The sequence below is a fragment of the Phallusia mammillata genome, chromosome 1 (genome assembly GCF_965637545.1).
Source record: "Phallusia mammillata chromosome 1, kaPhaMamm4.hap1.1, whole genome shotgun sequence".
Lineage (NCBI taxonomy): Eukaryota > Metazoa > Chordata > Ascidiacea > Phlebobranchia > Ascidiidae > Phallusia > Phallusia mammillata.
Window position 1 is genome coordinate 30,204,667 of NC_137252.1, and position 27,871 is coordinate 30,232,537.

General features: G+C 36.8%; 3 protein-coding genes and 1 pseudogene across 5 annotated transcripts; all 4 read right to left on the reverse strand.

The window, feature by feature from the left end:
- Window positions 1–40: 40 nt before the first annotated feature.
- Window positions 41–20,521, reverse strand: LOC145219777 (UDP-glucose 4-epimerase-like). Of its 3 annotated transcripts, none has more exons than XM_080087104.1 (6): window positions 20,035–20,315; window positions 19,430–19,551; window positions 18,783–18,920; window positions 17,792–18,111; window positions 1,107–1,241; window positions 41–325 (listed from the first exon to the last, which is right to left on the reverse strand). In XM_080087104.1, exons 1-6 carry the CDS (start codon window positions 20,124–20,126, stop codon window positions 56–58), a joined length of 1,077 nt encoding a protein of 358 aa, XP_079943230.1. In that variant the 5' UTR covers window positions 20,127–20,315; the 3' UTR covers window positions 41–55. The 3 variants fall into 3 exon arrangements, with proteins under 3 accessions (XP_079943230.1, XP_079943224.1, XP_079943217.1); XM_080087098.1 differs by lacking the exon at window positions 1,107–1,241 and adding an exon at window positions 15,547–15,681 and having other exon boundaries at window positions 20,035–20,277; XM_080087091.1 differs by lacking the exons at window positions 41–325; window positions 1,107–1,241 and adding exons at window positions 14,219–15,115; window positions 15,547–15,681 and having other exon boundaries at window positions 20,035–20,521.
- On the reverse strand, window positions 5,666–14,026 carry LOC145219759 (NACHT, LRR and PYD domains-containing protein 3-like). Its single transcript, XM_080087078.1, has 10 exons — window positions 13,932–14,026; window positions 13,714–13,828; window positions 11,334–13,126; window positions 8,800–8,958; window positions 8,572–8,733; window positions 8,274–8,432; window positions 8,032–8,190; window positions 7,512–7,673; window positions 6,822–6,983; window positions 5,666–6,594 (listed from the first exon to the last, which is right to left on the reverse strand). The coding sequence occupies exons 1-10, from the start codon at window positions 13,965–13,967 to the stop codon at window positions 6,457–6,459; spliced, it is 3,045 nt and encodes a 1,014-aa protein (XP_079943204.1). The 5' UTR covers window positions 13,968–14,026; the 3' UTR covers window positions 5,666–6,456.
- Window positions 20,522–20,692: 171 nt separating the features above from the next.
- LOC145219801 (NADH dehydrogenase [ubiquinone] 1 beta subcomplex subunit 10-like) lies at window positions 20,693–23,601 on the reverse strand. Its single transcript, XM_080087114.1, has 5 exons — window positions 23,470–23,601; window positions 23,032–23,204; window positions 22,830–22,968; window positions 21,934–22,073; window positions 20,693–20,919 (listed from the first exon to the last, which is right to left on the reverse strand). Exons 1-5 carry the CDS (start codon window positions 23,511–23,513, stop codon window positions 20,798–20,800), a joined length of 618 nt encoding a protein of 205 aa, XP_079943240.1. The 5' UTR covers window positions 23,514–23,601; the 3' UTR covers window positions 20,693–20,797.
- A 2,304-nt stretch (window positions 23,602–25,905) lies between these two features.
- LOC145230410 (zinc finger BED domain-containing protein 5-like) lies at window positions 25,906–27,197 on the reverse strand (annotated as a pseudogene).
- Between the last annotated feature and the right edge of the window lie 674 nt (window positions 27,198–27,871).

Consider the following 27,871-nt stretch of genomic DNA (forward strand, 5'->3'; position numbering starts at 1 on the left):
ACTAAAAGGTTGTACACAGTTGTTTAACACAGCAGCTTGTCGCTAATACTCGATATTAAGACCAGATTCGATAGCCGTTCGGGTTTAAGGTGTAAAATCTCCACAGGTCAGCGCACATTTGTGTGTGTGACCTTTCTGCTCTCCACCCAAGGTCCTTTTCGGCTTTGCTCGGATCACAGTATATCTTCGGCACATCACCAGGTCGCCTGCCACACATTTGAAACGCTATAGGCTTTCCACAAGCGACTTCGAAGGCTTTAACCATGTCCCAGGCTGTCTTGCCTTCACCCGTACCAATGTTGTAAACTTCTGTGCCGCGTATGTCCTGTTATGAAAGAGAATGTTAGGCTTTTTGATCCTCCTGCACCAACTTGTATTATAGGCTAACTGAGAATGGTATGAGTTAGGTGTAAAAACGACTCGCATTTTTGAAAACTCAAGAAACTGACAAACAACTATATTTTGGCAAATATACAGTTCAAAAGTCAAGTTTATAGAGCTCTTCTGGCAATTGTATTTTTATTCCGACGTTTCGACGTCCTATATACAGGTCGCCTTCATCAGGGTAAATAACACTGAATGCGCGTAGTACAGTGCACCATAAACAAATTTAAAAAAAATTAAACGCAAGCAGAGGCCCAATCATTCCTTTTTGCGCAGTGTTTTCGTTGCGTTATGACGCGTTTAATTCTGTTTCTTTTGTTTATCGTGCACTGTACTACGTGCATTTAGTGTTATTTACCCTGATGAAGGCGACCTGTATAGGACGTCGAAACGTCGGGATAAAATACAATTGCCAGAAGATCTCTATAAACTTGATATTATGACAGCAATAGCTTACATACAGTTCAAAATGCCCAAAAACGTTGCCGAAATGTCACGATAAGTTAAACTGTTAACAGCTTCAACTGAAAATTTTAGTGAATTTTATCACCTGAGAAAGAAGATTGGCCGATATAACCGGTAAGTGACAGTTTCAAGGCCACAGACACCTTTGCCTTGCGCAATATATGATAAATATCTTGTCAAATTGGTAATAGAATTTCTTATTGAGTTCCGTTCAAACGAAATCTGTCAAAATTTTGCTGAAATAACTGTTGCTTTACCTGGAATTTTTTGATAGTTTTTCTGTGAGCTTTAGCAACATCCACGACGCGAATATAATCGCGTATTGGGCTTCCGTCCTTGGTTTCATAATCTTCACCGTATATGTTAAGGATGGGACGCTTCCCAACAGCAACCTGGATATTGAACAAAACATTTCGTGGTGAGTTTCCAATAAAAAAACCACCAACTCGGAAATTTGGCCAACATTGAACCTAAAAAACCTAAAACCAGTGCACATCACAAGTATAATATTTGATTAATGTTAAACTAATTGCGGAAAAACGCCATTGAAATAGGATGCAAACTAAACCGAAGAGCATCAGGCATTTTCCATAATTTTACCTGCTTTGCTTTTCATGCAGCTACAAGAATTGATTAATTTTGTGATTGGTTACAATGAGTGCAAGCGCTACTTCGTTTTTCAGCACAATCTGATTTTAAACTTATGCTTGATACAAAGTCCTTAGTTTCGGTCAAAGCTGTAGTGGTAATAAACTGCAAACAGTTTAAATTGTTTCACAGCAAGAGAAAACCAAAAATCTACCATGTCTTTGTCCAACCCAGTGGTTTTTAAACAGTGTACCCAAAGATAACGAAAAATACAGTTTCTATGGTTTGATCCTCAAAGTTGATGAACGATTTTTTATATTACTTTCAATGCCGCGCCCTCGAAATTCTGATTATTTGATATGTGCACAGTGGGGTAAAAAAGTTAAAACACTGATCTAACTCTAACCCATAAACCAGTGGTTCTAAAACTTTTTTTTTGTTGCGACGCCTCTGGAAAAGTTTTCTGGACTTGCGACGCACCAGCAAATAAAAGTTAATGAGGAAACTTACTATTTTTTTTAAACAATAATGAAAAGCCACGAAACGGAACTATTCTGCGACGCCCTTGGAAAATTGAAACGATGCACCAGGGCGTCGCGACGCACAGTTTGAGAACTACTACCATAAACAGATACAAAAAAGTGATTTAACGATTCACCGGCAACAAGGTTAAATACCAATAACAACAAAACGTTTACCTGCGCCAACTTTGGCATCAGATTCTGTGGGTCACCTCGTGGATCTTCACCTATCATACCGCTCTCGTGCGTCCCCACGGGGTTAAAGTATCTCATGATAATAATCCGCCAGTAGTTGGGCTCTCCCTGGGCTAAGTCTTGAAGCAGGCATTCGGTGAAGTACTTGCACTTGGCATAAGGACACTGGCAACAACCGACTGGGTCTGTCTCCTTAATAGGAAGGTTATCGGGACTCGGGGCACCGTATACTGTACATGAACTGCTGAATACGAAGTTTTGCACATCGTGCTCTCGCATGCATTTTAGTAAGGTCATCGTGCCTAAAAACAAAACGGCAACATTTTGAGAAACACAACGAAAATACTTTAAAGGCTAGAATCTTATGTCTGATATTAGTCTTTGCCTTCATTCAGAACGTCTTACCAAAGTTTTTTGGCATTATTACAAAGAAATTTTCTCACTTTAGCCTGTAATCCTTTTTTTATCCTGCTTACAACAACTTAAAGTGCATTTCTTTCTATATTTAAGAGTATAAAAGACTTACTCTTGTTCAAAACACAAACCAATAGGCCTTCGTTATTAGGGCTTATTGACACATTAGGTTGGTTAGTTTCCTGTAAATGTGCGGCATTTTTCATGACATTAAACTTCTTTTACATTGGTTATTGAAATCGAAATACTTTTCCAACAAGGTTGATTTTGGTTTGAAAATTGCCTTGATGAAACAGAAAACCTACAGTTCAGAAAAGTGTTGCGTGCCACGAAAAAAAAAACGCTGACTTTTTGAACTTTTTGTGTTTTCAGTAACAAGCATATTGAACTTTTACGAACCAAACTGTGAATTAGGACTAACAGAACGTTCTTTACGACAGCCAGCGGGCACACAACACGCGTTTACGTAAACTGCGGTACACTTTACTAGAAGGTACGCAGTCACATACACAGAATATACAACAAATGGGCTTCTTACCATTCATATTGTACTTGTAGTAAAGTAATAAAAAAGGGGAATAAAAAAAATCAACGTAAGCTCAGTGACATAAACAGGTTTTAAAGAAAAGCTGTTTTTTGAGGTCAAGTTTTGCTGTGTCTTGCATGATCTCGAATTGGAAAAAAATAGAGTAAAAAAAGGGGTTCGTGACCATAATACAATTTGGGTTGGAGCATCACGCATTGTCGAAAGAAAATATGGCTTAGTATTGCTATGACGAGTTTGTATTTTTTGTATTTTGGCACTGTTTTGTAAGTTAACCAAAAGTATTACCAGGTCAAGAGAAAAAATGTGTTAAATATAAACAACTGTTATACCCATACTTCCTTACACTTCGTTTTTTACTGTAAATAAGCTTGTTATATTGTACAGAGAAACTTGCGGAAAAAAATAAACGACGTCTTCCTAAATCATTCTATTCGTCATAAAAATGACATCAGCTTCCTTGTAAATCCAGACGTAACCTAGTAAGCAACATTCACTAAGGGTCTTACGAGTCCCAACATGCGACAACTACCCCTAACGACAACAAAGTAGTATTTCGGAAAAGGTTATGCTGCATTGAACATACAAATACACATTTTTTTCTTAGTTGTGACGACCCCTCCCCAAGCGACGATCATGCGACAGGTAAATACTGAAATTGGAAAAAGTGATTTAAGTTTTGCTTACCCAGAGCTTGTTCCAATCCAATTTGTACTTTTGTTGCCATCCATCAAGTTTTCCACTCCGTGCTGATTGGACGAATCGATTATCCAATCAGGATGACACAGCCAATCTCCGCCTGTTTTGCAAATATTTTAAAGCGGTTAAAACTGCAACCGGTTTCTAAAGATTTACAAACAATGTGAACTGACTTACGCATTGCTGGAAGGACATCGGATTTACAAAAGACGGTTGCTTGAGTGCCCCAAACACAAAGCAGCAGCATTAACCATGTGATCACAGCGCAAAGTGCCTTCATTTTGCCTGGTTGAGTTAGAAATTAGGAAATCAGAAATTCCAGATTTTTATTTCACAATTGTTGTCATAAGAAACCAAACCAATTATCAACTGTTTTAGGTACACAATGTACGATTCTAAATATTCTCTGTAAAAAGATACAAGTCAGTATTAAGGTGTAAAATATCACAACGTTTCAACAGATTCTTACCTGACGATGACAAAGGAACTGTCGATACGTTTTTGCTTAGAACAAACTGCTTGTTTTAGAATTATGATGTTCTAATTCAGGGGTGGCTAAACTTTTTTCCCTGCGGGCCGGATAACTTTAACAATAATTCGCGTGGGCCGCATAGTTTACATGCCCTAGCGCTGTCTCCGCAAACTTAGCCCGCGAGGCGATTTTTATAGGGGGCGTCAAGATATGGTCGTTGTACAAAAATACTTTCTACAAATTACGAACAAAACTGTGGCTTTGTTGTAGGGGAATCCCCGCAATTTATGCAACACATCTGGAAAACGTTGACGGGCACTCTGCAATGCTAGGAACTCGTAGAAATCGGTTGTGTTTTTGCCGCCAAATTTATTTTTCTTCAATAACACGTTTATACGAACCAGCAAAGTTTTACTAACTGCACATTTTACGTACGTTCGGAAATAATATGGCCCAATCATCTGAAATGGTTGTAAATTCAACTGTTTCTACTGTACACAGATAAGCTTTAAAATCGTTTTCATATTTGTATGAATATTCATTTGTTAAGCAGCTTTCGGTAATACTCAATACTAAGACCCGATTTGCGGAGCACGATAGCACCTCGGTAGCTGTTCGGGTTTAGGGTGTAAACCAGGGATGGGCAACGGCGACGCGTTCCAATTTACTTGTTATTTCCATGTGTTAAAGACCATTTACTTGTTATTTCCATGTGTTAACGTTTTTCTTAATAATAGTGGTTCGTGCCAGCAGATATCAATAATAAAGAGAAAGCAGATTGTTTTGTGTATGTAAGGCTGAATTTTAAAACAATAGCATAATAAAAACTATAAACAAGCAGTGTAACAGCTTAAATTGTTAATTCAATATAAACGCGCAAATCGTTTGGCGTGCCATGAAAAACCACCTCGCGTGCCAACCTTCGCACGCGTGCCAGGGTTTGCCGATCCCTGGTGTAAAACTATCAAATTAAACCTCACAATTTTGTTCCATGTATGCAGCATTTAAAAACGTATCGTCATGCTTCAACGTTTTTACTTCGTCAAAAGTTTTGGATTTATTTTGTTAAAAGTTGTCTCATATGAAAAAACTCAATATAAAGGATGTTTTCTACCAAAGGAGTTTTATGATATAATTTCTTCTCCAAGATCAAAAGTTTAAACATTTCGCACTAATGAAGCAAAACCTATACTTTTTACACAATATGAAGAAAAATAGCATCTAAGACAGGGGTTCCCAACCTTTTTACGATATCGTACCACTTGGACGCTCTGTACTGCCACGCGTACCACTTCTTGCAGAACAACTAATTTGATCGAATCAAATTATATTCAGAAGAATAATAGTGACCTACTAAAATAACACTAAAGCACCACAACTAAATTGAATTAGATTTTTGTTTACTGTCCACCATTTGGTCAACAAAACCACAGTAACAAAATATAAAGTTGTGAATCCAGGTTTGTTGTAAAAAAAAAACGGAAGCTACTCGCGTACCACCTGAAAAAACCTTCGAATACCACTAGTGGTACGCGTACCTCAGGTTGGGAACCCCTGATCTAAGACATAAGAGATATGAAAGTGCACTGAAATGACATATTTTAAAGATAAATATAGATCAAGTGAACCAAAAAGTATTACATGTGCAAGAAACAATTGAATTATATGTGCAAGAAACAACAAAATAACCTCAACTACACCTAATTCCATAATTTACTTTTATCTGTTGTTATAAAAACATCATTATGCCTACAAATACTTAAAAATACAATGATATAAACAGCTAATAATGTACTGAGTCTGATTGTGGGCTATTTTTAAATAGTTTAAAACAATCATAATAAATGTACTATTTGGAGAACATACCATCTTTTCAAAAATTAACAGTAAAAAAGACAAAATGACAGTTTATGTACACTCAATGGCCCTCTTTTTTGCATTTTTGCTTGATAACAAGTAAAATCCTTATCATTTAAAAATAGTTATTATGTACTACCAGGTTAAATTTACGGTAACTATGTAGCAGCAGACACCAACAAATATTTAGTGATTTTGGTTCATTGAAATAACAGAATGCAAAATTCACTCAATGAATGTTACCAATAGAATTAAATTTGTAACAAATAGGGGAATGATTGTGTCATCTTTTTTGGTAATATGTATATGTTTCTAATTTACTCTTCTCCGCTGCTTGTTGCCATTTCAGTTACTGGTGGCCAGACTGCAGGAGGATCTGTTGGGATTCCGTTTGTGGTAAATAAGGGTCCAGTAGGCAAAATTTGAACCAAATAAGGTGATTGGAGACGCATCAGCTAAAACAAACATAACAGTACAGGTTGATGGCAGTTTAGTTCTAAAATCTGTCTTTTTCTAGTCAATTTTCAGACTTTATTACACTCACATTTGATCAGATATAGTTTTCAGGGGTGTATTAAATAAGTACCAATTCAGAAGTCCATTACCAGACAAAGAAACTGATAAACAAACTGAATGTTATGCAAACATTTTTTTCACTCAATCTATGAAAATTCTTACTTACTGGAAAACCATTGTGTTGCAAAAGATATGACATTTCATAACCACAACTCTGTGAGACATCACAGTTATTCAGCTCCAAACATTCAATGTTCTTAAAGCATGGGATAAAGCAACGGGCACCATCATCTTCTATCTTGTTTCCACCAAGAGCAAGTAGTTGCATCTAATTAAAAATGTAACAATTTTTTTATTGGGGTGTTTACATTATTCTCAATGTTTTCTTTCATTGGTATCAAACACTGACAAGAAACGAAGCAGTTAATATTGACCATGTTTTGGTGCTTACTACAACACATGAGAACTATTTGTGAACTTTGATTAAAGGTAGGGTGACATTTCAAAATAATGTTTAATCAAAGTAAAAGTCCTCATAAAAATGGCACACTTTTAACTTCATAAAAATGGCACCAAACATCCTTATAAAAATGGCACACTTTAAAGTTTAAACCCAAGGCAGAGCTTCGATCAGTTAGCAAACCATACAAAGTCCAAAACGACAGTAACTTTCATGATCAGCAAGCAACATGACTTTGACATCACCAATTTACTACCCGTTGGTACAAAGTTCAACTTATTTACAACTCAGGAAGGTGTCATTTGCAGCAAAAAAAGCAGTATAAAGGTAGCAATAAAACACAATACACCAAAATGCAGTAAAATATAAAATTATGAGAAATTATGTTGAACATACCGGGTTTTTCATGATCAAAACCTTTTCTGCAAGGTTTTTAGCCCCAAATTTAGTAAATCCGCAGTTTTCCAAAAAAAGCATTTTAATCACATGAATGCATTCAGCAAGATCATCAGCTCCCCTATCTCCCAAATTGTTGTTAGACAAGTTCAAAAAAGAAAACTAAAAATGTGGTAGTTATAGAGTTTCAATGAAGGAAAGGCATACAACTGTTATTTTTTTGTGCTGAAACAAAAACAAACACATAACGCTTTTATTAATATATATATTCAAACCATTGTTTTGTCGATTAAATGCACTGTATGCTTTTGCAATGTACTGCAACACAATGTTTCATTTTTTGCAAAGGGTTGCTGTTTTACATATAAAAACGTCAACATTGAGACTTCTTTTGTATTGTCTCTTTTTTTGTTAAGCAAACCTAACTTAACATTTGTTTTCCTAATCAATAAGTGAAATGTTTGTATTGTCAGCTAACATACAAGGTAGTAAATATAGAGTACATGTAGTTAAAACAAACCATGAATGTGATGGTTAACAATGTTTTAGTTATTGGTGTGACACATGTCAGTGTGTTGGTGTTCAAATCCAAAAAATGAAGTTTTGGGATGGATTCAGCCAACTGTTGAACACCATCATTCCCAATTTTGTTGTTGCAAAGATGAAGCTCAGCAAACTCCTGTTAATCATTAAGTGAATTATTGAAAAGCTCACCACAAAATACACATTAATATTGCTGTGTCTTGCCAGAAGTACTCTTACTTTATTTTTTGAATCTTTAAAGCCTTTTGCAATAGCTTCAGTTGCTTTATCTGTCAAAATGCATCCGGAAAAATTGATATAAGTGATATCATGAAAAGCCAGACACACCTTTTGTGCTCCTTGATCACCTATAGGATTTAAGCTCAAGTCTATTGCAGTCTATAGAAATGTAAAAGAAGCATTAATTGTCATAACATCAACTCATAAACTAGAGAAAAGCAATTACGTAAAATCAATAATCAACTAAAATACATTTCCACTTTATAGTGTCATAGTAAAAACACAGTTCTAGACATACCAAAGTATCACTTTGGATCATTTTCCTGCTCAGTTTCTGGGCTTTGTTGATGTTTACACCACCATCTTTTAGTATCAAGTGTTTAACACCGTGAATACATCGGCAGATCAAATCAAACTCATTCTCTGAGATGACTCTATGTCCTACACTGAGACAACTTAGCTAATGAACAAAGGAAAAATATTAAGAGATTTAGTACAATGCAGGTGTGTTCAATGAACAACTTACAGTTTGGTTAGTAGTTGCAAGTTTTCTCTGAATCTCCTGCAACAATGGTTCAGATTGTGGTGGCAAATCTATCATACTAATCTGCTTTATGCAACTTGCCAAAGCCTTGGCTTCATCATTTAACAATGGATGGTTGCAAATTGGACTAAGCAGGAAAATCTGGTGACAAGATTAACATTTGTGATAGACCTATAAAATCAACTGTTTCAAAATGTCAGAGTTTTTAAACGATCCAAAAAAATCAGAAAGTTTTTTTCGGTTTTTAGCTGAACTCCAAACCATTGTGAAATTATGGTTTTATTACACACATGTTTGATCTTGGTGTCAACTTTTGATACTACAAACCCTTGTGTCTCCAGTGTGTTTATTTGTCATGAGTAATGTAGCCATTATGATAAAAAATCTATGCATTTTAAGTAAGTATTGTTTTGCTTGATGACAATACAAACAGGTTTTAGTAAAAAAAAACAAGGGGTGCTTAGTCCATTTTGCCATTGCATATGCACTATAACCTATTTTGAAATGTTAATATATTCCCTACACTTATATTATATTTGGGTACCATATTACCTATTGTGTTTTATAATCTTAGTTGTTTCTGCAGACAGAAACTCATGGGTCCCCCAAACATGCAAAGTTAAAACAATGCATTTCAAGAGATAACCACCATTACTTTTGGTGTTGAAAAAAAAACAGTGATTAACACTGGGCGTAAATAATCATGCTATTAAAAGTACAAACTATGCAAATTTAATTCAATTCAGACATTGTTAAGTTTGTCCTATTGAATGTTCATTTTTGTAAAAAAGAGGTAAATAGTGGCACAATAAAGTAAAACACACCAATCAATACCTTCAAATAGCAAATTCTACAAGCTGTCCAAATTTCATTCAATTCTGAAACTGTTTAAAAATTCACCCATTTTAGGGGGCTAGTGGGGTAAATGGTGTGGCTACATTGAAAAACACAACAATCAGCAACAAAAAAGGCATATTCTACAAGCTATCCAAATTTCAGCCGATTCTGACACAGTTAAAAAAAGTCACCCATTTTAGGGGGCTACCGTATTTACTCGATTGTAAGCCGCGACTTATATTGTTTTATAGCTGCCGTTTGTGCGGCTTATAATCGAGGGCGACTTACATTTTAATTTCATACCGATATTATTTCTACACTCCAACATTTTTAACTTATTTGGGGTTCAAAACTTGTATGCGTGTACAGATTATACGTCGATATACGTTCTGTTGGGTACAGTTACCAACGTAACTAACAAATATGGGTAAATAGTTGTGCTATGTAACAACAGAAAGAAGTATTAAGAAGCAATAGTATCAAAAATTCCAGCGGGCGGCTTACAATTGAGGGCGGTTACATTATTTTTTTAACACCTCAACATGCAGCTTACAATCGAGGGCGGCTTATAATCGAGGGCGACTTACAATCGAGTAAATACGGTAGTGGGGTAATTATTGGGCCTACAATGTTTAACAAGAATCAGCTCCTATGAACAGTAAATTCTACAAGCTATCCAAATTTCAGCTGATTTCGGGACTGTTAAAAAAATTCACCCATTTTAGGGGGCTAGTGGGGTAAACATTGGGGCTATAGGGTTTAACACACCAATAGACATCTATAAATGGCACATTCTACACGCTATCCAAATTGCAGCCAATTCCGACAATGTTTAAAAAATTCACCCATTTTAGGGGGCTAGTGATGTAACTGATGGGGTTCTACACCCAAACTAATATATATCAAATCACAATGATCCAATTTAGACAACATGTAAAATTTTGTTCCAATCGGCCAATTTTTAAAATTTTGACCACTAGAAGCGTTTTGGCTTCTGATGTCATAAAGCTAATAACACACACACACACACACACACGGCCATTATCTGCAAACACATTCACCAACCAATCTACAAACACAAGTGTCATATGTCTGGTTGCCCTTGTAACACCACAGAAACCTTTTGTTTGTGTTGCACTGCAACAGTGTTACAGACTTTGGGGGCTAGTGAGGTAAATACTGGGGCTATTGAGTCAAGCGAAACAAGTGGCACATCTACATAACTATATCTACTGTCTGTGAAAATTTCATCCAAATCCAAAAAACATTTTATGGCAAATGAGGGTGGACAAACTTCAGAAAAAAAAAGAGAAACAAATCGAGTAAAATCAACATGTGTCCCCTTCAGGGAAGGGGAACCATCAAAAACATCAGCTTTTGCCTAAAAATTCTACATGATAAAGAAAAATAAATTACAAAACAGCAACAATTTGGTCCTGGAAACAATGGCAACAAAATAGAAGCTTGATACACTTCAGATCCCACCACAGCACTCTGTCAAACCTTACACAAAAAAGTATTATATAAATATAAGATAAATATGCTCGGAGAAAATTTGTCTTGTGATGTTTGGCTCAAGCTTTTGTTTAGAAATAAATCAACCACAATGTGTTAAAGTTGCCCTTTATGAAAGTAAATAAAGTTCTAAAATAGTTTACTAAATCCTACATACCATTTACCTTAGACTTTGTAGCATTTATATAACTTGCAAAGCTGGCCAAAGAATCCCCAACAAAAGTTCCAGACACATAGTTGAATGCAAATGGCTGGCCAAGGCTCTCAATAACAAAAAACATGTTTGACACATCACTTGGAAACAAAAATCCAAAAAGACTCAAACTTTTTGGCAACTGACAAGCAACGAACTTTGTTATTTCCTGGTCATGAAGTTCCTTTACACAGCCACAAAGGTGAAAAAATTGGGGAAGAATAGCCTGGAGCCAAAAGCTTGACACAGCTATGTCCTGACCACTGGCAAACAAATTTATCTGATTGTTAATGTTATTCATTGTAGAATCGATGTGCGCTGCAAGAAAAAGGCGTTTTGAAGACAAACCACCTGCATAGTTAGTATTTGGAAGTAATTGTTTTGCTTTTTCATGAGTGTTATGATGACATAGTCCGAAAACAAATTTGGTTACATTTTCCCATTGTGGATTTAAGAAAAGTGACACATAATTTTTAAACTCAGAGCCAGGCATCATTAGAACCAGTTTAACAGCAACCAAAAGTTCCTGCCAAGTACGATGTGTAAAAAAACTTTTTTTGTCTCGGCGAAGAATAGGCATCTTCATGTGTGTTGACCTAGCAATTGAAGTGTTGATAAATGCCTGCAACATAGAATGAGTCAAACCTGCCTCAGTTAAGTCCTCTTCAGAGAACATGAACTTGTTCTGAAGAAAACCTTCCCAAGCTAAGTCAATAAGGTTTTTTATGCCAATATCATCTGTGGCCAAGTGAGATGATCTAATGTACTTATTCAGAACAGAAATAAAAACATCAGTAATGGCAATTAATCCAGATTGGGTTTGTGGATTTTCAGTCAGATAAATAAGAATTAAGATGAAGTTGACAGGAATAGTGCAGTTTTCAAGAAGCTGTGGACTTTGATGCAACTTTTTTTTCACTTGTTGAAAATTGTCACCACAAATCTGTTGGCCAAGTTGATCTTGTGATGCTTCATCAAGACCTAAAATTTCAACTACAAAGTTTGGTCTGTGGTCAACATGCATATTAATCAACTGCCGTGGACGTGAAGTGACAAGTTTGAAAGCAAGTGGAAGCAATGTGCCACTGATCAAATTAACAATGAGAGACATGGGCTGAGATTTTTGAAGAAGAGTGATAGTTGGAAACTTTTTGGACAAGTCAGAGGAGTCTACATCATCAAGGCCATCAATAAAAATTACAACATTTGGGTCCTTTTGAATTTTTAACATAACTTGATTTTTTTGCTTACAATCTAACCCAAGCATTTCAGGGATTGAAGAAAACAAGAGATCAAACAAAGTAGTTTTTTGATCAAAGTCAATCTCTCTAAGTATGAGGTAAAATACATAAGATGCATCTGGAATAATACGGCCATCTAAAATCTGTTCTAACATCATTTTTGTGAGAGTCGTTTTGCCGACCCCCACAATTCCTGTTACACCAACAACATTACCATGTTTTTCAACATATTTTTGCTTGCTAGCCTCATTATCACATTTTTGTTGTGATTCAGCTGTTGCCTTTTCCCTGGATTTTTTAAAAAGATCTTTCATATTTATGTCACCCACAGATTGATGTGTGTGCTCTAAAAGTCTAATTTTTCGATTGGTTTCATTTATATATCCGGTTTCTTCTGGACAGGCCTGAATGTTTTGAGTGATTTGAAGTTGAACTGGACACACAGGATGGCCAAGATCTGCTGCTGGGGACATCCCAATGCTAGCTTTTACAACTTCCTTCTGTTCCTGTTTTATGCCAAACTCTGCAAAAAATTAAATTATACTAGAAGGGCGGCTTAGCACATTGCACATAAATTAGCTTTTGCCAATGCAGATAAACTATGACCTATTCTTTGCTTTTTTATGGGTCCCATATTGTTTTTTTATAACGTTAGTTTGTTTCTGCAGCCAAACTTATGGGTTCCCAAACATGCAAAATGGTAAAATAATGCATTTCCAGAGACAACAAAGAGAAAGTTTGGTGTTATAAGGTCAAACACAGTGATTGGTACCATGATTTAAATAATCATGCTATGCAAAGTACAAACTGTCCAAATTTTTCTCAATTTGGACATTGTTTGAAAAAATTAACCTATTCAAGGGACTAGTGTGGTACTACAGGGTGAAACACAATAATCTACACTTGTAAATGGCAAATAAACAAACATCTAAATTTAATCCAATTCAGACATTGTTAACCGATTTAAGTGATACAGGGTGCAAAATGCAGTATTTCTGTTTGATCAGCTTAAGAAAAGTACTAAAAGCACATTCTATGTAAACTAAAGGAGTCCAGAAAGAGACACTTATTTTTCTGCTGCAAATTAATTATACTACAATCCCCACTTACCAAACTGATGGTTGGGAAACATTGTGGAAGTGACCTGTTCTGGATAATAGACATGATGGTGATCATGCACATCACCAATGTGCAGATGACCAACACTTTCAATATGAGGTGTTCCCTGAAGTTTTAAAGTCTGTTATGTAGGCTATATGCAAATGCAGGTCTGATGTAAAAACGTTTTTACCACACAAAAAGTTATTTTAAAATCACACAGTTCATACCTCAGCATGATGTGCATTTTCCTGGTTGTCAGCCATCACAATACTTTTTGCATCAACTGACAGAAGTAATTTAATTATTTAAAAAAAAACTTATTCATCAAAATCTGAGTTTGTACAAATAAAAGTATGGCATTACAAAAGTAGTTTTTAAACATTATTTCGAAGTTTGATACAATTTGACATTTCTGAACTCTAAGCCATTGCTTTTGTTTTAATGTGTGTTGTTTGATACAACTATTTGCTACAGTTACACATATAACCTAAACAACAAAGCCATTCTGCAACAATAAAATCATTCAGTTTATTATTTTGTACGAATGCAAAAGACAATGCTACATCAAAGTACAAACTTCGTCCTGGATCGGCAGGCAGCGATGAAAAACAATGTGATTCTATTTGAAGGTGACATTGTTGAGTTGGGCATAGGGCGTACGTAGAATACACGTCACAAAGCAAGCGCCCTGGTTGGTTACCAAACAAACACACACGTCATAACGCCCAAAAGGGAACATAGCTTCTGGGAGCGAAACTGTGGTTTTGGTGTTGGGTAATCCCGGGACTTGTGCAATGCATTTGCAAAGGCAACAAGGGGTTGTCTGCAATAAAAGTAAATAAATATCCCGTTTTGGGTGTTTGTTTGGTAACATAACCCTTACTAAAGTGATGGGCATTGAAAAATATCAATGTTTTTTTTCAATGTTTATTTATTCACGGGTTTATGTTCCACAGTCATTTCAGTCGAGTATTTGTCACGAATACACAAAGCTACACAAACTGTTCGCATGCCAATATTGCAAGCTATGATTCGGAGTGGTTGTAACGTCAACTTTTCAAGTAAGAACTAAAGGTTGTACACAGTTGTTAAACACAGCAGCTTGTCGCTAATACTCGATATTAAGACCAGATTCGCGCAGCACGCTAGCATCTTGATAACCGTTCGGATTTAAAGTGTAGAATCTCCACAGGTCAGCGCACATTTGTGTGTGTGACCGTTCTGCTCTCCAGCCAAGGTCCTTTTCGGCTTTGCTCGGATCACAGTATATCTTTGGCACATCACCAGGTCGTCTGCCACACATTTGAAACGCTATAGGCTTTCCACAAGCAATTTCGAAAGCTTTAACCATGTCCCAGGCTGTTTTTCCTTCACCAGTTCCAATGTTGTAAACTTCTGTGCCGCGTATGTCCTGTAATGAAAGAGAAATGTTAAGCTTATAAGTTTTGATCCTGCACAGACTTACATTAGGCTAACTGAGAATGGTATGAGCTAGGTGCAGGTAGGGCGCTCGGCATTTTTGAAAACTCAAGAAACTGACTAACAACTATACTTAAGCAAACATGCAGCTCAAAATGCCCCAAAACGTTGCCGAAATATCACGGTATGTCAAACCGTTAACAGCTGCAACTGAAAATTCTGGTGATTTTTATCACCTGAGAAAGAAGACTAACCGGTATGACTGGTAAGTGACAGTTTCAAGGCCACAGACAACTTTGCCTTGCGCAATATATGACGAATATCTTGATAAATTGGTAAAAGAAATTCTTACTGAGTTTCATCCAAACAAAACCTGTTTCGTGCAAAAAAATTATTAAAATAAACTCACAACTGTTGCTTTACCTGAAATTTTTTGATAGTTTTTCTGTGAGCTTTGGCAACATCTACAACGTGAATATAATCACGTATTGGGCTTCCGTCCTTCGTTTCATAATCCTCACCGTATATGTTAAGGATTGGACGCTTCCCAACAGCAACCTGGATGTTGAAAACAAATTATTTCGTAGTAAGTTAACTATTACCAGATGGATTGCATTAAAACAACCAACAACTCGGTAAAAGGTACCCAACGTTGGAACCTACTAAACCTAAATGAAGTGCAAAGCACAGGTTCAATGACCTAATTGCTAAAAACCCGGTTTGCGAACTAAACCGAAAAGCGTCAGGTGTTTTTCAACATTTTACTTTGCGCTGGTGTACACGCTGATACAAAATTGAGTCTATTTGTCAGTGGTAACAAAGGGCGCTACTAGGTTTTAGGGCACAACATAAATTTGGAGCTACGATTGGCACATAGTCATTAATTTTGGTGAATTTTGGTTTGGTCCATGCTGTGGTGATTATATACCCCTAAACCTAAACGTTCAAAGTGTTTCGCAACAAAAGGGAAAAAACAAAAACTCCACCAAAACCCATTGGTTCAAAATTGGTTTAAAGTTTCTACAATAAGATTTTTCAAATTAATGACTAATTTTTCCAAATTAGCCTACTATAAATAGCGCCCTTAAGTTATGGGTATTTTAAAACTTTGATAAACACTGGTTCAACCCATATACAACACAAAAAAGTGATTAAACGCCGCACAAGCAATAAACCTACTAAAAGGTGAAATATCAATAACTAGAAGAGTGGCTTTCTGATATACTTCCATTTTATATATTCTATACGATATTTACCAATTTACTATACACATCATTTGATCTACACATATGATTGTTTTTGTGAACAAAAACTAATGGGTCCCCACACGCATGTTTGTGCGGATTTACGGTAAACAAATGTTGCGGTGATTTTTACATTCTTAAGGACAAATTTTTAGAAAGCATTAACCCAACAATAAAAAAAATTGTTCGTATTCTTTTTGCACTATTATTGTCATATAATTACAAAAACTTTAAAAAAGAACAAAAAAAATAATTTCAATTGATTCTCTTGCTTTGACCCAGATATTGTGGTCCAAGGTCAGGTTTCAAACACATTTTTTTCTAGAAAGCTGTAACAGTTGTGTTACAGACACTTTAAATTAAAAAGCAATTTGCTACAAGTGTATACATAACAAATTGTTTTTCATTTAACTTTGTTTCGCAAAACGAGTACCATTGACCTGTAGTAACCTCTCAGGGTGCACACGCCAAACGACTGTTTGACCTTTTGACACCGTTTTCAATAGCACGCCGTCATTCGTGTTCAACAATACTGTTAAGCCTAATTCATACATGCCTTGAGTATTGACTCCTAAATTGATTGTTAAAAAAACGCTACGTTATGAAGAAAGTTCTGAGCTGTGTTTGTAATACCGACTAGTTGACCTTAAGTAACCCGTGATCATGCGGCGGCCAACCTGACAGCGAGCATTTAAAAAAACATTTATTTGGCAAAAAAGTCAAGTTTATTTTTTCATCTTAACTTTTATTAACAAAGTTTTTCTTGACATATACAAAACCGAAGCACGGTTATTAGGCTTAATTCACGTCATAGGTGTAAAACCTTCGCCAAAACTAAAAATGTGAGTGATAACTTAATAAAACGACATAGCATTGCTGTGCAAAACAGCTGATTTCTAATCACTGAAACGATGTCTCGTAAAACGTCTGTCCGACGTCAAGCTGAGCCCTCCCGCTATCGTAAACCAGTGAGTTACTCTCTTGGTACTTCTGCCTACAGTGTCTTTCTTGACCAAACGAGCGTTAGACACATTTACGTTTCGGGGGCCTGTGGGTGAATCTCTGGGTCATACGGGGTCAAAATTCACATAGACCATCTTTAGACCAATATCTGTAATGTGTGTAAAATTGAAAAAGTTTGAACCATTCTTTCTTGACCAAAACGTGGGAACAAATCCGCGCTAAAAATTTCACGTTTTGGGGGCCTGTGGGTGAACCGAGGGATCAAACGGGGTCAAAATTCACATGGACCATCTTTAGACCAATATCTGTAATGTGTGTAAATTTGAAAAAGTTTGAACCATTCTTTCTTGACCAAAACGTGGGAACAAATCTGCGTTAGAAAGAAAAAAAGAAAAAAAATATATAGACAAAAACAATATGTGTCCCCTTCAGGGAAGGGGACCCATAATAACAAACTTTACCTGTGCCAACTTTGGCATCAGATTCTGTGGGTCGCCTCGTGGATCTTCACCGATCATACCGCTCTCGTGCGCCCCCACGGGGTTAAAGTATCTCATAATAATAATCCGCCAGTAGTCGGGCTCTCCCTGGGCTAAGTCTTGCAGCAGGCATTCAGTGAAGTACTTGCACTTGGCATAAGGGCACTGGCAACAACCGACTGGATCTGTCTCCTTAATAGGAAGGTTATCGGGACTCGGGGCACCGTATACTGTACATGAACTGCTGAATACGAAGTTTTGCACGTCGTGTTCTCGCATGCATTTCAGTAAGGTCATCGTGCCTAAACACAAAAAGGCAACATTTTGAGAAGCACAACGAAAATACTTTAAAGGCTTCTAGAATCTTATGTCTGATATTAGTCTTTGCTTTCATTCAGAACGTCTTACCAAAGTTTTTTGGCATTATTACCAAGAAATTTTCTCACTTTAGCCTTTAATCATTTTTTTTATCCTTCTTACAACAACATAAAGTGCATTTTCTATATTTCAGTGTAGCCTATAAAAGACTTAATCTTGTTCAAAACACAAACCAATAGGCCTTCGTTATTAGGGGTCATTGGCACAGTAAAGAAGGTTGGTTAGTTTTCCTGTAAATGTGCGGTATTTTTCATGACATTAAACTTCTTTTACATTGGTTATTTAAATCGAAATACTTTTCTAACAAGGTTGATTTTGGTTTGAAAATTGCCTTGATGAAACAGAAAACCTACAGTTCAGAAAAGTGTTGCGTGCCACGAAAAACCAAAAAAGCAGCTACGCCGACTTTTTAAAATTTTCATGTTTTCAGTTATAAGTATATTGAACTTTTAAAAAGCACGCTGTGGATTTGGACTAACAGAACGTGTTTACGACAGCCAGCGGGCACACAACACACGTTTACGTAAACTGCGGTACACTTTAATAGAAGACACACAGTCACATACACAGAATATATAAGATATATGCTTCTTACCATTCATATTGTACTTGTAGTAAAGTATAGGCAACTGGGTGCTCTCTCCAACGGCTTTTCGTCCGGTGAAGTCAAAAACTGTGTCGATGTTGAATCTGTCAAATGCCATGTTCACTTGTTCCTTGTTGTTTATATCCGCTATAGGGAGTAAAAAATAAACAACGTAAGCTCAGTGAAGTTACTAACTTTTGGGGGGAGAGGGTATGTTGTTTTCATAGTGTCAATTTTTGACCTTGAATCTGAACAAGTACTGCACAATAGAGGGCAGATAAAGGGGCTTGTGACCTTAATACATTTTGAGTTGGGGCAAGCAAGAAAATGGGGCTTATTGCTTTTAAAGGAGTTTGTTTGTATTTTAATGTATTGTAACACAAAAGACATTTCAGCAGGTCAAGCGTGAAATACCTTCAAACGTAAACCCATTTTGTATGTATACATCTTTACGCTATGTTATTTTACTGTAAAAAGGCATGTTATATAGTGAAGGGAGATTGCGAAAAAAATGTAGCACGAGTTCCTAAATCATTCTATTCGTCATCAAAATGACGTCAGCTTCCTTATAAATCAACATATATGAAGGGTCTTACGGGTCCCAATATGCGACGACTATCCCAAACAGCACGAAGTAGTATTCTGGGCACTCTTACCTTTGATGAAATGCAAGCATTCCTTTCCTGTGATTTGTTTTGCTCTCCATAGAGAAGGGGGAAGATCATCGAAATCGTCAGGATTACTTTGTGAGTTTGAGAGGTTGTCTATAACCACCACCCTATAACATAAAATAGGAATAACCAACTTGGCATTACACAGTACGTTTTAACTGACTATAGTTGACATTATACCAGACATATTGCTATCTGCTTGGCATTGCACCGAGCGTTTTGGCTATCTGTGCTAGGGCCTGTATGTGAAAATGAAATAACACGCATCTAAACACAGATTTTGTGTCCACAAATATGGAACATCAGAATTACAAGATACACAACCTTAAGGCCAACTTGTCACAGTGGCGTATCTTGCGATTCAGTACAAGTTGCCCTTTAGGTTAAAGTTCAAAAGGTCAAGAAACACATCACAATTCAAAGAGGGGCTGATATTTGGCAGTTTGGAATACAAAAACTACTTTACACAAACAACAATCGGAAACCACATTGATATATACCTTAAAACCACTAAAATTTCAACGAAAGCCTCAACTGTATCACTGTACAAGCATCAGCAATAAAGCTAGTAAGTTTAGTTTAAAACTTACCTGTGTCCAGCGTTCAAAAGTTCCACCACAGTGTGAGATCCAATGTAGCCAGCTCCACCGGCAATCAGGATAGTTTTATTTGAAGGATTCATCGTCAACTTAAGCTAAATCTACACCTCACTAAACTAAACGCTTGCGTTGTCAGACAGTAAGAAAGCTGAAATAACGTACAAGCCGATTGCACATCGTGCCACGGTGGCCGATAGCCGGCGGGCACGTTTTGGCGCCGCGCGTTTTCACCATTTTTGAAACCGAAATGTCATTTAATTAGTTGTCTCCAGTGCAACAATTACCAACTGCGAGCCGGCTTTTATGATAGAATTTAACAAATCAAAGAAAGTAAGTGATCTGTGGTCCAGTTAAACAGCAGTTAGCGACAGTAAACAACATAACTTAAAAGTTTTAGTTTTAAAAGGCCCCAAAACGGTTGTTACCAAAACTGCGCACTACGTCAACGTTATATATATGCACTACTGTACACTCATAGTTAAAATATATTTTTATAGACGATGATATTCGTTAGCCGTTATGCGATAACTTTAAATGTTTTCTACTTTCATGAATCAAACTAATTTTTCGGTTAGAACGCACCACACTGCTGGATTTTTCCTTTTATAATTGTGCACATTTTTGTGAGCAAAAATAAGTTGTACCTATATTATTACACCACACTAGTTTATTTTTGGCAAACTTCAAAACTGGACACTCAGAAAAAAGTGAAACTGACATGAAACAGAAAGGATAGTTCTTTAAATATTGTCTATTAGGGTTCGTCCTCTGTTTCTGTACGTTTGTTCTTGGACGCAAGGTAGCGGGTTTCAATGAAGCGATTTTTTTGTTTGTTGAGAACTTTTCTGGCGCTTATGGTCGTGCCGATGTCGCCATCTAAGAAAGCAACAATATCCTGTTTTACACCTAATGTTTATTGGGATTTGTAAACATACAGAGTGGGAGCACTGATAACATATTATAAAATAACCAAGAAAACACTGTCTTACCCTCAACATTTTGAAAAAAAAGTGTAAACTTTTAAGACATTACATACATTTAGTCTAGAGAGATAATGCACCGGTATTTAACAACACACAAATGGCATTTAAAGTCTAGATTGTTTAGAGAAATCACAAATTGCTATTCCACGATATGTTTGTTCCAACAAAATTTTCGTAACTGTTTTTTGACTAGAATTTTCAATTTATGGATATAGATTGTTTTTACAGTTTGTTTTAAACTCGCTTATTTTTGCAGTGATGTCCTGCAATTGTTCTGTTAATAACTTGAATTTTTTAAGACCATTAAGCCAAAAAAATTTTTCAAAGATACGATCAGTCTACATGCCTAAAAAGGTTGAAAACCATTATTTTGTCAACAATGTTCTGCTAGGGCTCAAGATCATCATTTTAATAAAAAACAAAAACTTGAATTAGACTTTAGTATGCTCAGTTATCAATATCTGATAGGATGCAAACAAGATAAACACTTGCTGTTTTAGCCAACTCTAACACAACAAAATTGCCAACGGAATCATATGAAATAAACCTTATATATACAAAAGAAATATACAGTACACCCCGTTTAAACCACATTCATTTAACCCAGATCTTCGCCTAATTCAAACAAACTTGAGGTTTAAATGTTTTGTAATGTGGTAAGGGTTATTAATCAACATCGGTTAATCCAGATATCGCCTAGTTTGGACAAAATTTGTGGTCCAAATGGGGCTGGATTAACCGAGCAATATTTAAGCTGTAATAGAACCAAAAGGTACTAAATGAATAAAGTTATTTGCAGCAACTGACAAACTGTAAAATTTCTTTTTTTTCAAAATTGAACATTGCCAAGGGGGGGTGTAGTAATAACCAAATACCTCATCATAACATTTATACATTAACAACTTACATTTGATCCTCCAGGCATTTTCAGTCTGCCTTTCCAACTCCTTTACTTCAGCACAATAAATGTTACTGTTTTCTCCATTTAGAGCTTGACAAGCTTGAACCCTTTTGTTGAGAATTCGCAAAACCTCTTGGTCTACTTTCCTGTAAACAGTTTTCACCAATTAGTTTTTGCAGGCTGTATTTTTACTTTTATGCAAAAAAACGCTTTAAAGTGGAATGTTGAATAAAGGAAATGCAACAGCAATAGGTTAAGTTAAGCTAACACTTGTTACACGTTGTTAATTCAAGTTTACATAACATGCCAACTTTAGTTAAAACTTGGTATTTGGTGAACATGAGTTCCCAATAAGCAACAAGATATTACTTAAACAGCTAAAAGTAAATTTATAGCAAAATGTATATTGATTAGTAGGGATGTGCCAAAACTCCAAGTGTTCTGTTTGGTCGAGCACCGAGCATCTTAGGTTAATGCTCGGTGCTCGGCCGAGCACGCTCGGTTGCATTATGACATCACAAACATTCCCTATTACACGTAAGTTTTAGCATTACAAGGTCGCTTACGTCACAAGCGGTGTATTAAGCTTTACAGGCCCATGAAGTACGCATTTTTTTCACAATCACAACGCATTTAAATAAACAGTCATTTTTGTTCTTGTATACCCTTTCAAACAAAATTTTCGCATGTTAGTATGAATATGCAAATTAAGTACTCGGGTCATTTTGTGCAACTGCTCTGCCGAGCACCGAGCATCAAAAACGGCGATGCTCGGTACCGAGTACTCGGGTTCTGGCTCGGCTTGGCCCATCCCTATTGATTAGCAAACTTTGAAAACACAAGAGATTAACGACAATAATCTACAACGAAACACTTTTTTAACATATTTAAAATTTTTATACCTGTCTCTGTCGAACTGCTTTTCCGCTTCATACACACAAACCATGTCATCTAAAGCACATTCCCATATCTCAGGAACCCGAGGGAGCTTTCGGTGGAAATACCGTCTCGGCTTCTGGACGCTTATGGTGTCAAACAACTCTGAAAGTTTAATATATTATGTGAGCTTACAGATTTTGCAATTTACAACATATTTTTACTCACTGTTGACGAACTGCTGTGGAATCTTGAAAGAGTAATAGAACCAGGAGTAAACCAGAGGCACAGGATTAAGCTTGCTCTTGAATTCAAGTTCTGGTACTACCACCTCAACTTCACGAAAAACTCGATTTTGCTCTCTTTCTATTGGGTCCTCTATGGGCCCCTTCACCCCGGGGCTTATAAAAAACAAACACAGCTTTATTTTATATCATAAAGAGGTGGAAGCTCAAATTTACAACATTTATAAATAAATACTGTTGGTCAAATGACAAGTTATACAAACAAATATAGGGGGAGATTTCATTTTTTAATTAATTAAATAAGATTTAGTGTAAGTATTTAACAGAACCAATGATTACAACAGTATTAATAAAAATACATAAATTGTAGTAAACCATTTCCCTTTTTTAGGTTTTGTAGAAAAAAATATACTATACTTACATATCTTTTAAGGGTGCAGCGGCAGAAGCAAGCTTATTCCCCATATTATGTTTTCATGTGGCCCAGCAAATAATTCTACTACGTTACAGAAAAGCTTTTGAAAGTTCAGTACATAAAACATAACATAACTTCATTAAAAAAACCAGACATAACTTGGTGGTTTGTTGCATTGCAAATTTGGAAAACATTAAAAAAAAACAGGACAAATGAAGAATTGCAAAATAGCTACAACAAAAACAAGACGTGAATGTTTTTGTTTTTTGGCTTTTGTTTAACTGAGCTTTTGGTGTTTGTTTCATAATACTGACATTTATAAGACTTAAAACAATTAATATAAGACTATAACTTAAAAACTTTTGAAAAAGTAACTCAGTTTGGAAATGTTTGTTTCGCCACAAAATCAACTTAAAATGTTAATTATTTAACGCTCGGATCTGACCAAAATAGACCTCACATGCACAAGAATACTGCTCTTCTAAAGCAGCTAATGCGATATGTAGTTATGCGTGTTTTTTTGGTTAAAAGTAACCATTAACAATCGCGAACGAGTCGTACCTTTGACGCTTCGGTTAATTTCTTGCAGATAGCAACCTGCAGTTTCGCTCATCCATTTTAGTAGTTTTTTGTACATTAAGGTAGTTTTTTGGAATATTTCCAGTTTTCCATATTTTTCGTAAAATGATTGCACAGACATTCATGGAATAATAATATAAAATAATTTTAAGCAATGCCTTTAGGCAAAGAGCAATAAAGGTTTTTGAAATTCGAAAATCCGTTGCTTTAAGAACCGAGTTTCCAAACAGGCTAAATCACTCTTTTCTAACACTGGTGGTTAGTTTCTAGAGCAGGGGTTCTTAACCAGGGGTACGTGTACCCCTTGGGGTTACGAAGCACCAAAGCAGGGGGTACGACATGCAGTTTGAAATTATATGCTATTTAGGCATATTTGTGAAGAATGCGTAGCAAGTTACTTTGTTATAGGCTATGTCTTTGACTGATTGTCGGTGTGCTGTAAATATTGTTGAACTTACAAGACTGTTTTACTGCATGCATTCAACGCATAAGTTATAAATACACTGAGTGTAATTCCTATTTATTACAATTTTGTTTACTTCCGTCGGCCATTGTATACAGGGGGTACGAGAAAATTGTATAAACGCTCAAAGGGTACGACGAGCACTAAAAAGGTTAAGAAACACTGTTCTAGAGCCCATTCGACTGATCTCTTAAATCAGTGGTTCCCAACCTTTTTGTAGTCGCGTACCACTTGAAGGCAACGCATTGTTGCCGCGTATACCACTTGTTTTTAGAAGTATTTTCGAGAAGATAACTTTTTTATTTCCCGAATCGACTAATGCAAATGTAACGAAGAAGTAAAATGAAGAAAAGATAAATATAATGAGCAATCTGTATTTGTTTGCCTTCTACAAGTCGATCGATGCGGGGCACAACTTTGCTTACTGCACATCGGAAATCATGGCCGGGGGAAGTAAGGCGGTTACGACTCTTCGCCTTGATATTTATCATTGAAGAGAATCCCTGCTCGCACTCCCACGTAGAGGGGAATATTAGTAACTGGGGTATAGCGCGACCGGCTAATGTGGGATACGAGGAGGCCATATTCAGCCAAAAAACTGTAGGAGAATATTCCTTGTGCATTGCCTGTGTAGTGTCGTCAGCCCGAATATCGATGAGCTGCTCTTGCTCCCCAGTTCCAACAGGTAGGTCGGCTGGGTCCACAGAAAATGGATTAGTGATGTAGGGACAGCAATCCACATCCGGGAAGTAATGAGTAAGCTCAGCTTTTAGTACCGTGATGTGGCATAATATCTCATCATCACTTTCGCCATTGCATCCTCCCGGAAGATTACTAAGTAGTTCGAACATTCCATAGCGCTTGTTTTTACGTTATTTGACCAAAGTTCCAGCTTGCGCACAAATGCCCATAGCCTTGAGATAAACTGAGTGACAGTGCAGTCAGTTCCTTGCATTGATAGGTTCAGGTGGTTGATGACCCCAAAATATCAGAGAGGTAAGCCAATCTTGCGATAAACATTTCATCCTCAAAGTCATTTTGAAATTCATGGCCCTTTTGTTTGAAAAAAAAACGTATAATTCTTCTTTCAGTTCAAAAAGGCGTCTCGTCGCGTTGCCTCGGGAAAGCCCACGCACCTCCGTATAGTAAAGGAGACAAGTGTGTTGAGAGCCCAGATTTTCGCAGAGCAGTTTGAACAATCGAGTATTCAAGGCAGACGTTTTCACTACATTAACCATTTTTACAACCCGGTTTAAACAGGCTAACAAATTTGGCGGCAGCACTTTAGCGCAAAGGGCGAATCTGTGTATAATACAATGGACAAAGATGACGTTTGGCGACACAGCTTTTACATGAGCTTGAAATCCGGATTTACGGCCAAGCATAGCCGGAGCCCCATCAGTTGTGCACCCAACCAACTTCCCCCACTCTAGTTCATTCCGCTTGAAAAAGTCGTTCAAAACATTAAAAATATCCACTCCTTTGGTTGTGCCTGACAAGTTCGGACTTAACAGTAACTCGGCATTTACCTTGTCTTATTGAGCGTATCGGACATATACCAGTAACTGAGCGCAATTGGTGACATCCGTGGATTCGTCAAGTTGAATTGCAAACCCATACTTTGAAGATCTCACTGCTGCAACAACTTGGTCGGCAATGTCGATGGACTTTCCTCAATACGACGCTCCAAAGTGTTATTAGACATGGACACACTGGACAACTTGGCCTCCGCCTCCACCCCGATCACGTTTCGAATCAATATTTTCGCCGCTGGCATAATTAGAGACTCAGCAATTGTACGCGCCTTCATGTTTTGGGCAACCAGGAGGGAAACTTCAAATGAAGCTTTTACATTCCCAGAGCTGCTCTGGTACACGGCGCCTGTTTTATCAATGCGTTGCTGTTTAGCTTTTTCTCCAAGGTACTGAAAGTAACTAAGATCTTGGTCCTTTTTTGTAGGATGGTTTGTTTCAAGATGCCGCTTGAGCAGACTTGGTTTCATGGCACTATTCGAGAGCGTCTTCATGCAAACCACGCACTGCGGGAGAACCTCGCCTCTGTGTTCAGTTTCTACGAATCCATATTTTAGATAACCCGTGTCATACTTTCGCTTCGACATTTTTCGAAATCAAATTGGTAAAACGTTTGTAACGCACTTTCTACAGTAGACTACAACTCTCAGGCACACTAATTCAACTACAGGCGCATTATTTCTACGCTTGTTATTGTTACCACGAAATAATAAGAACAAAGACATATTATTTTCAAACAATGCCTACCTTACTGGTGGCACCTTAAATGGGTTAGTTGGAGCAAACATAGAAGTGACACGTAACCCGGTGGATTCAGTAACAGACATTTTGTTATCACTTGTGATTTGTGTGCAAAAATACGGAAATCGCAAAATACACAAAGGTGTTCGCGTACCACTAGTGGTACGCGTACCACCGGTTGGTAAACACTGTCTTAAATAGTGGTGTTGTGTTGATACTGCGCTAAACTCGATTTCTGATGACCTCTAGCCACATAACGCTTCACAAAACGGTATAGTTGCAGCGCGTCAAGTCATGATCCACCATTTCTTCCATTCGTTAATTTGTGTTCTATAAAGTTTCAACGTTTCTCATCCACTAAGCTAGGGTTGCCATACGTCAGGATTTTCCCTGACATGTCAGGGAATTTAGTGTCTAAATCTGCGTCAGGGAGAAATGTTAAGATGTACTTAAAAGTCAGGAATTTAAGAAAAATGTTCCAACAGAGAAAGTTTTCTTGTAGTTAGCTGCAATCGCATCTATGCCATGAAACGTAAAGAGGTAAACTGGCGGCGCGCAGGTTAACGTAAAAGATTACTGTTATCGTTTTGCAGTGTGTGTGCGCGCGTAACAATACCTGTTTGTTACTGGTTGTCCGACAATACGCGTTAAATACACAAATAAAAATCCGCTTCGCAAGAAAACACAGCATTCAATGCTACGTGGAAACGTGGGAAATTTCATTTGCTGTGTACCTAATATGCACTTAACTAACCTACAACAAAAAGTTGAATGTCGTGAGACATAAAAACGTTTTTACATTGGCATTTTTTTTCAAAAAAAAGGTCTTTGTGGCTCCCAGTGTTTTTTGTGTGTAAAATTGGTTCGAATGGTTTTTAGAGTTGTAAAGGTTGGCTACTTCTGATATATGTTCTTATTGTTTCAAGGATAGTAAGAGTAGTGAGCTTAGCCCAATAAACTTAACTAAACAGAAGCCTACGCAGAAAGTTAATTGACAAGGATCAGAGTATCGTATCTAACGTTTTCTCGTGTTGCCGTCCGTGTGACTTTCGAATATTCTAAATTTATTCCGGAATAGAAGTGTTTGGATCGG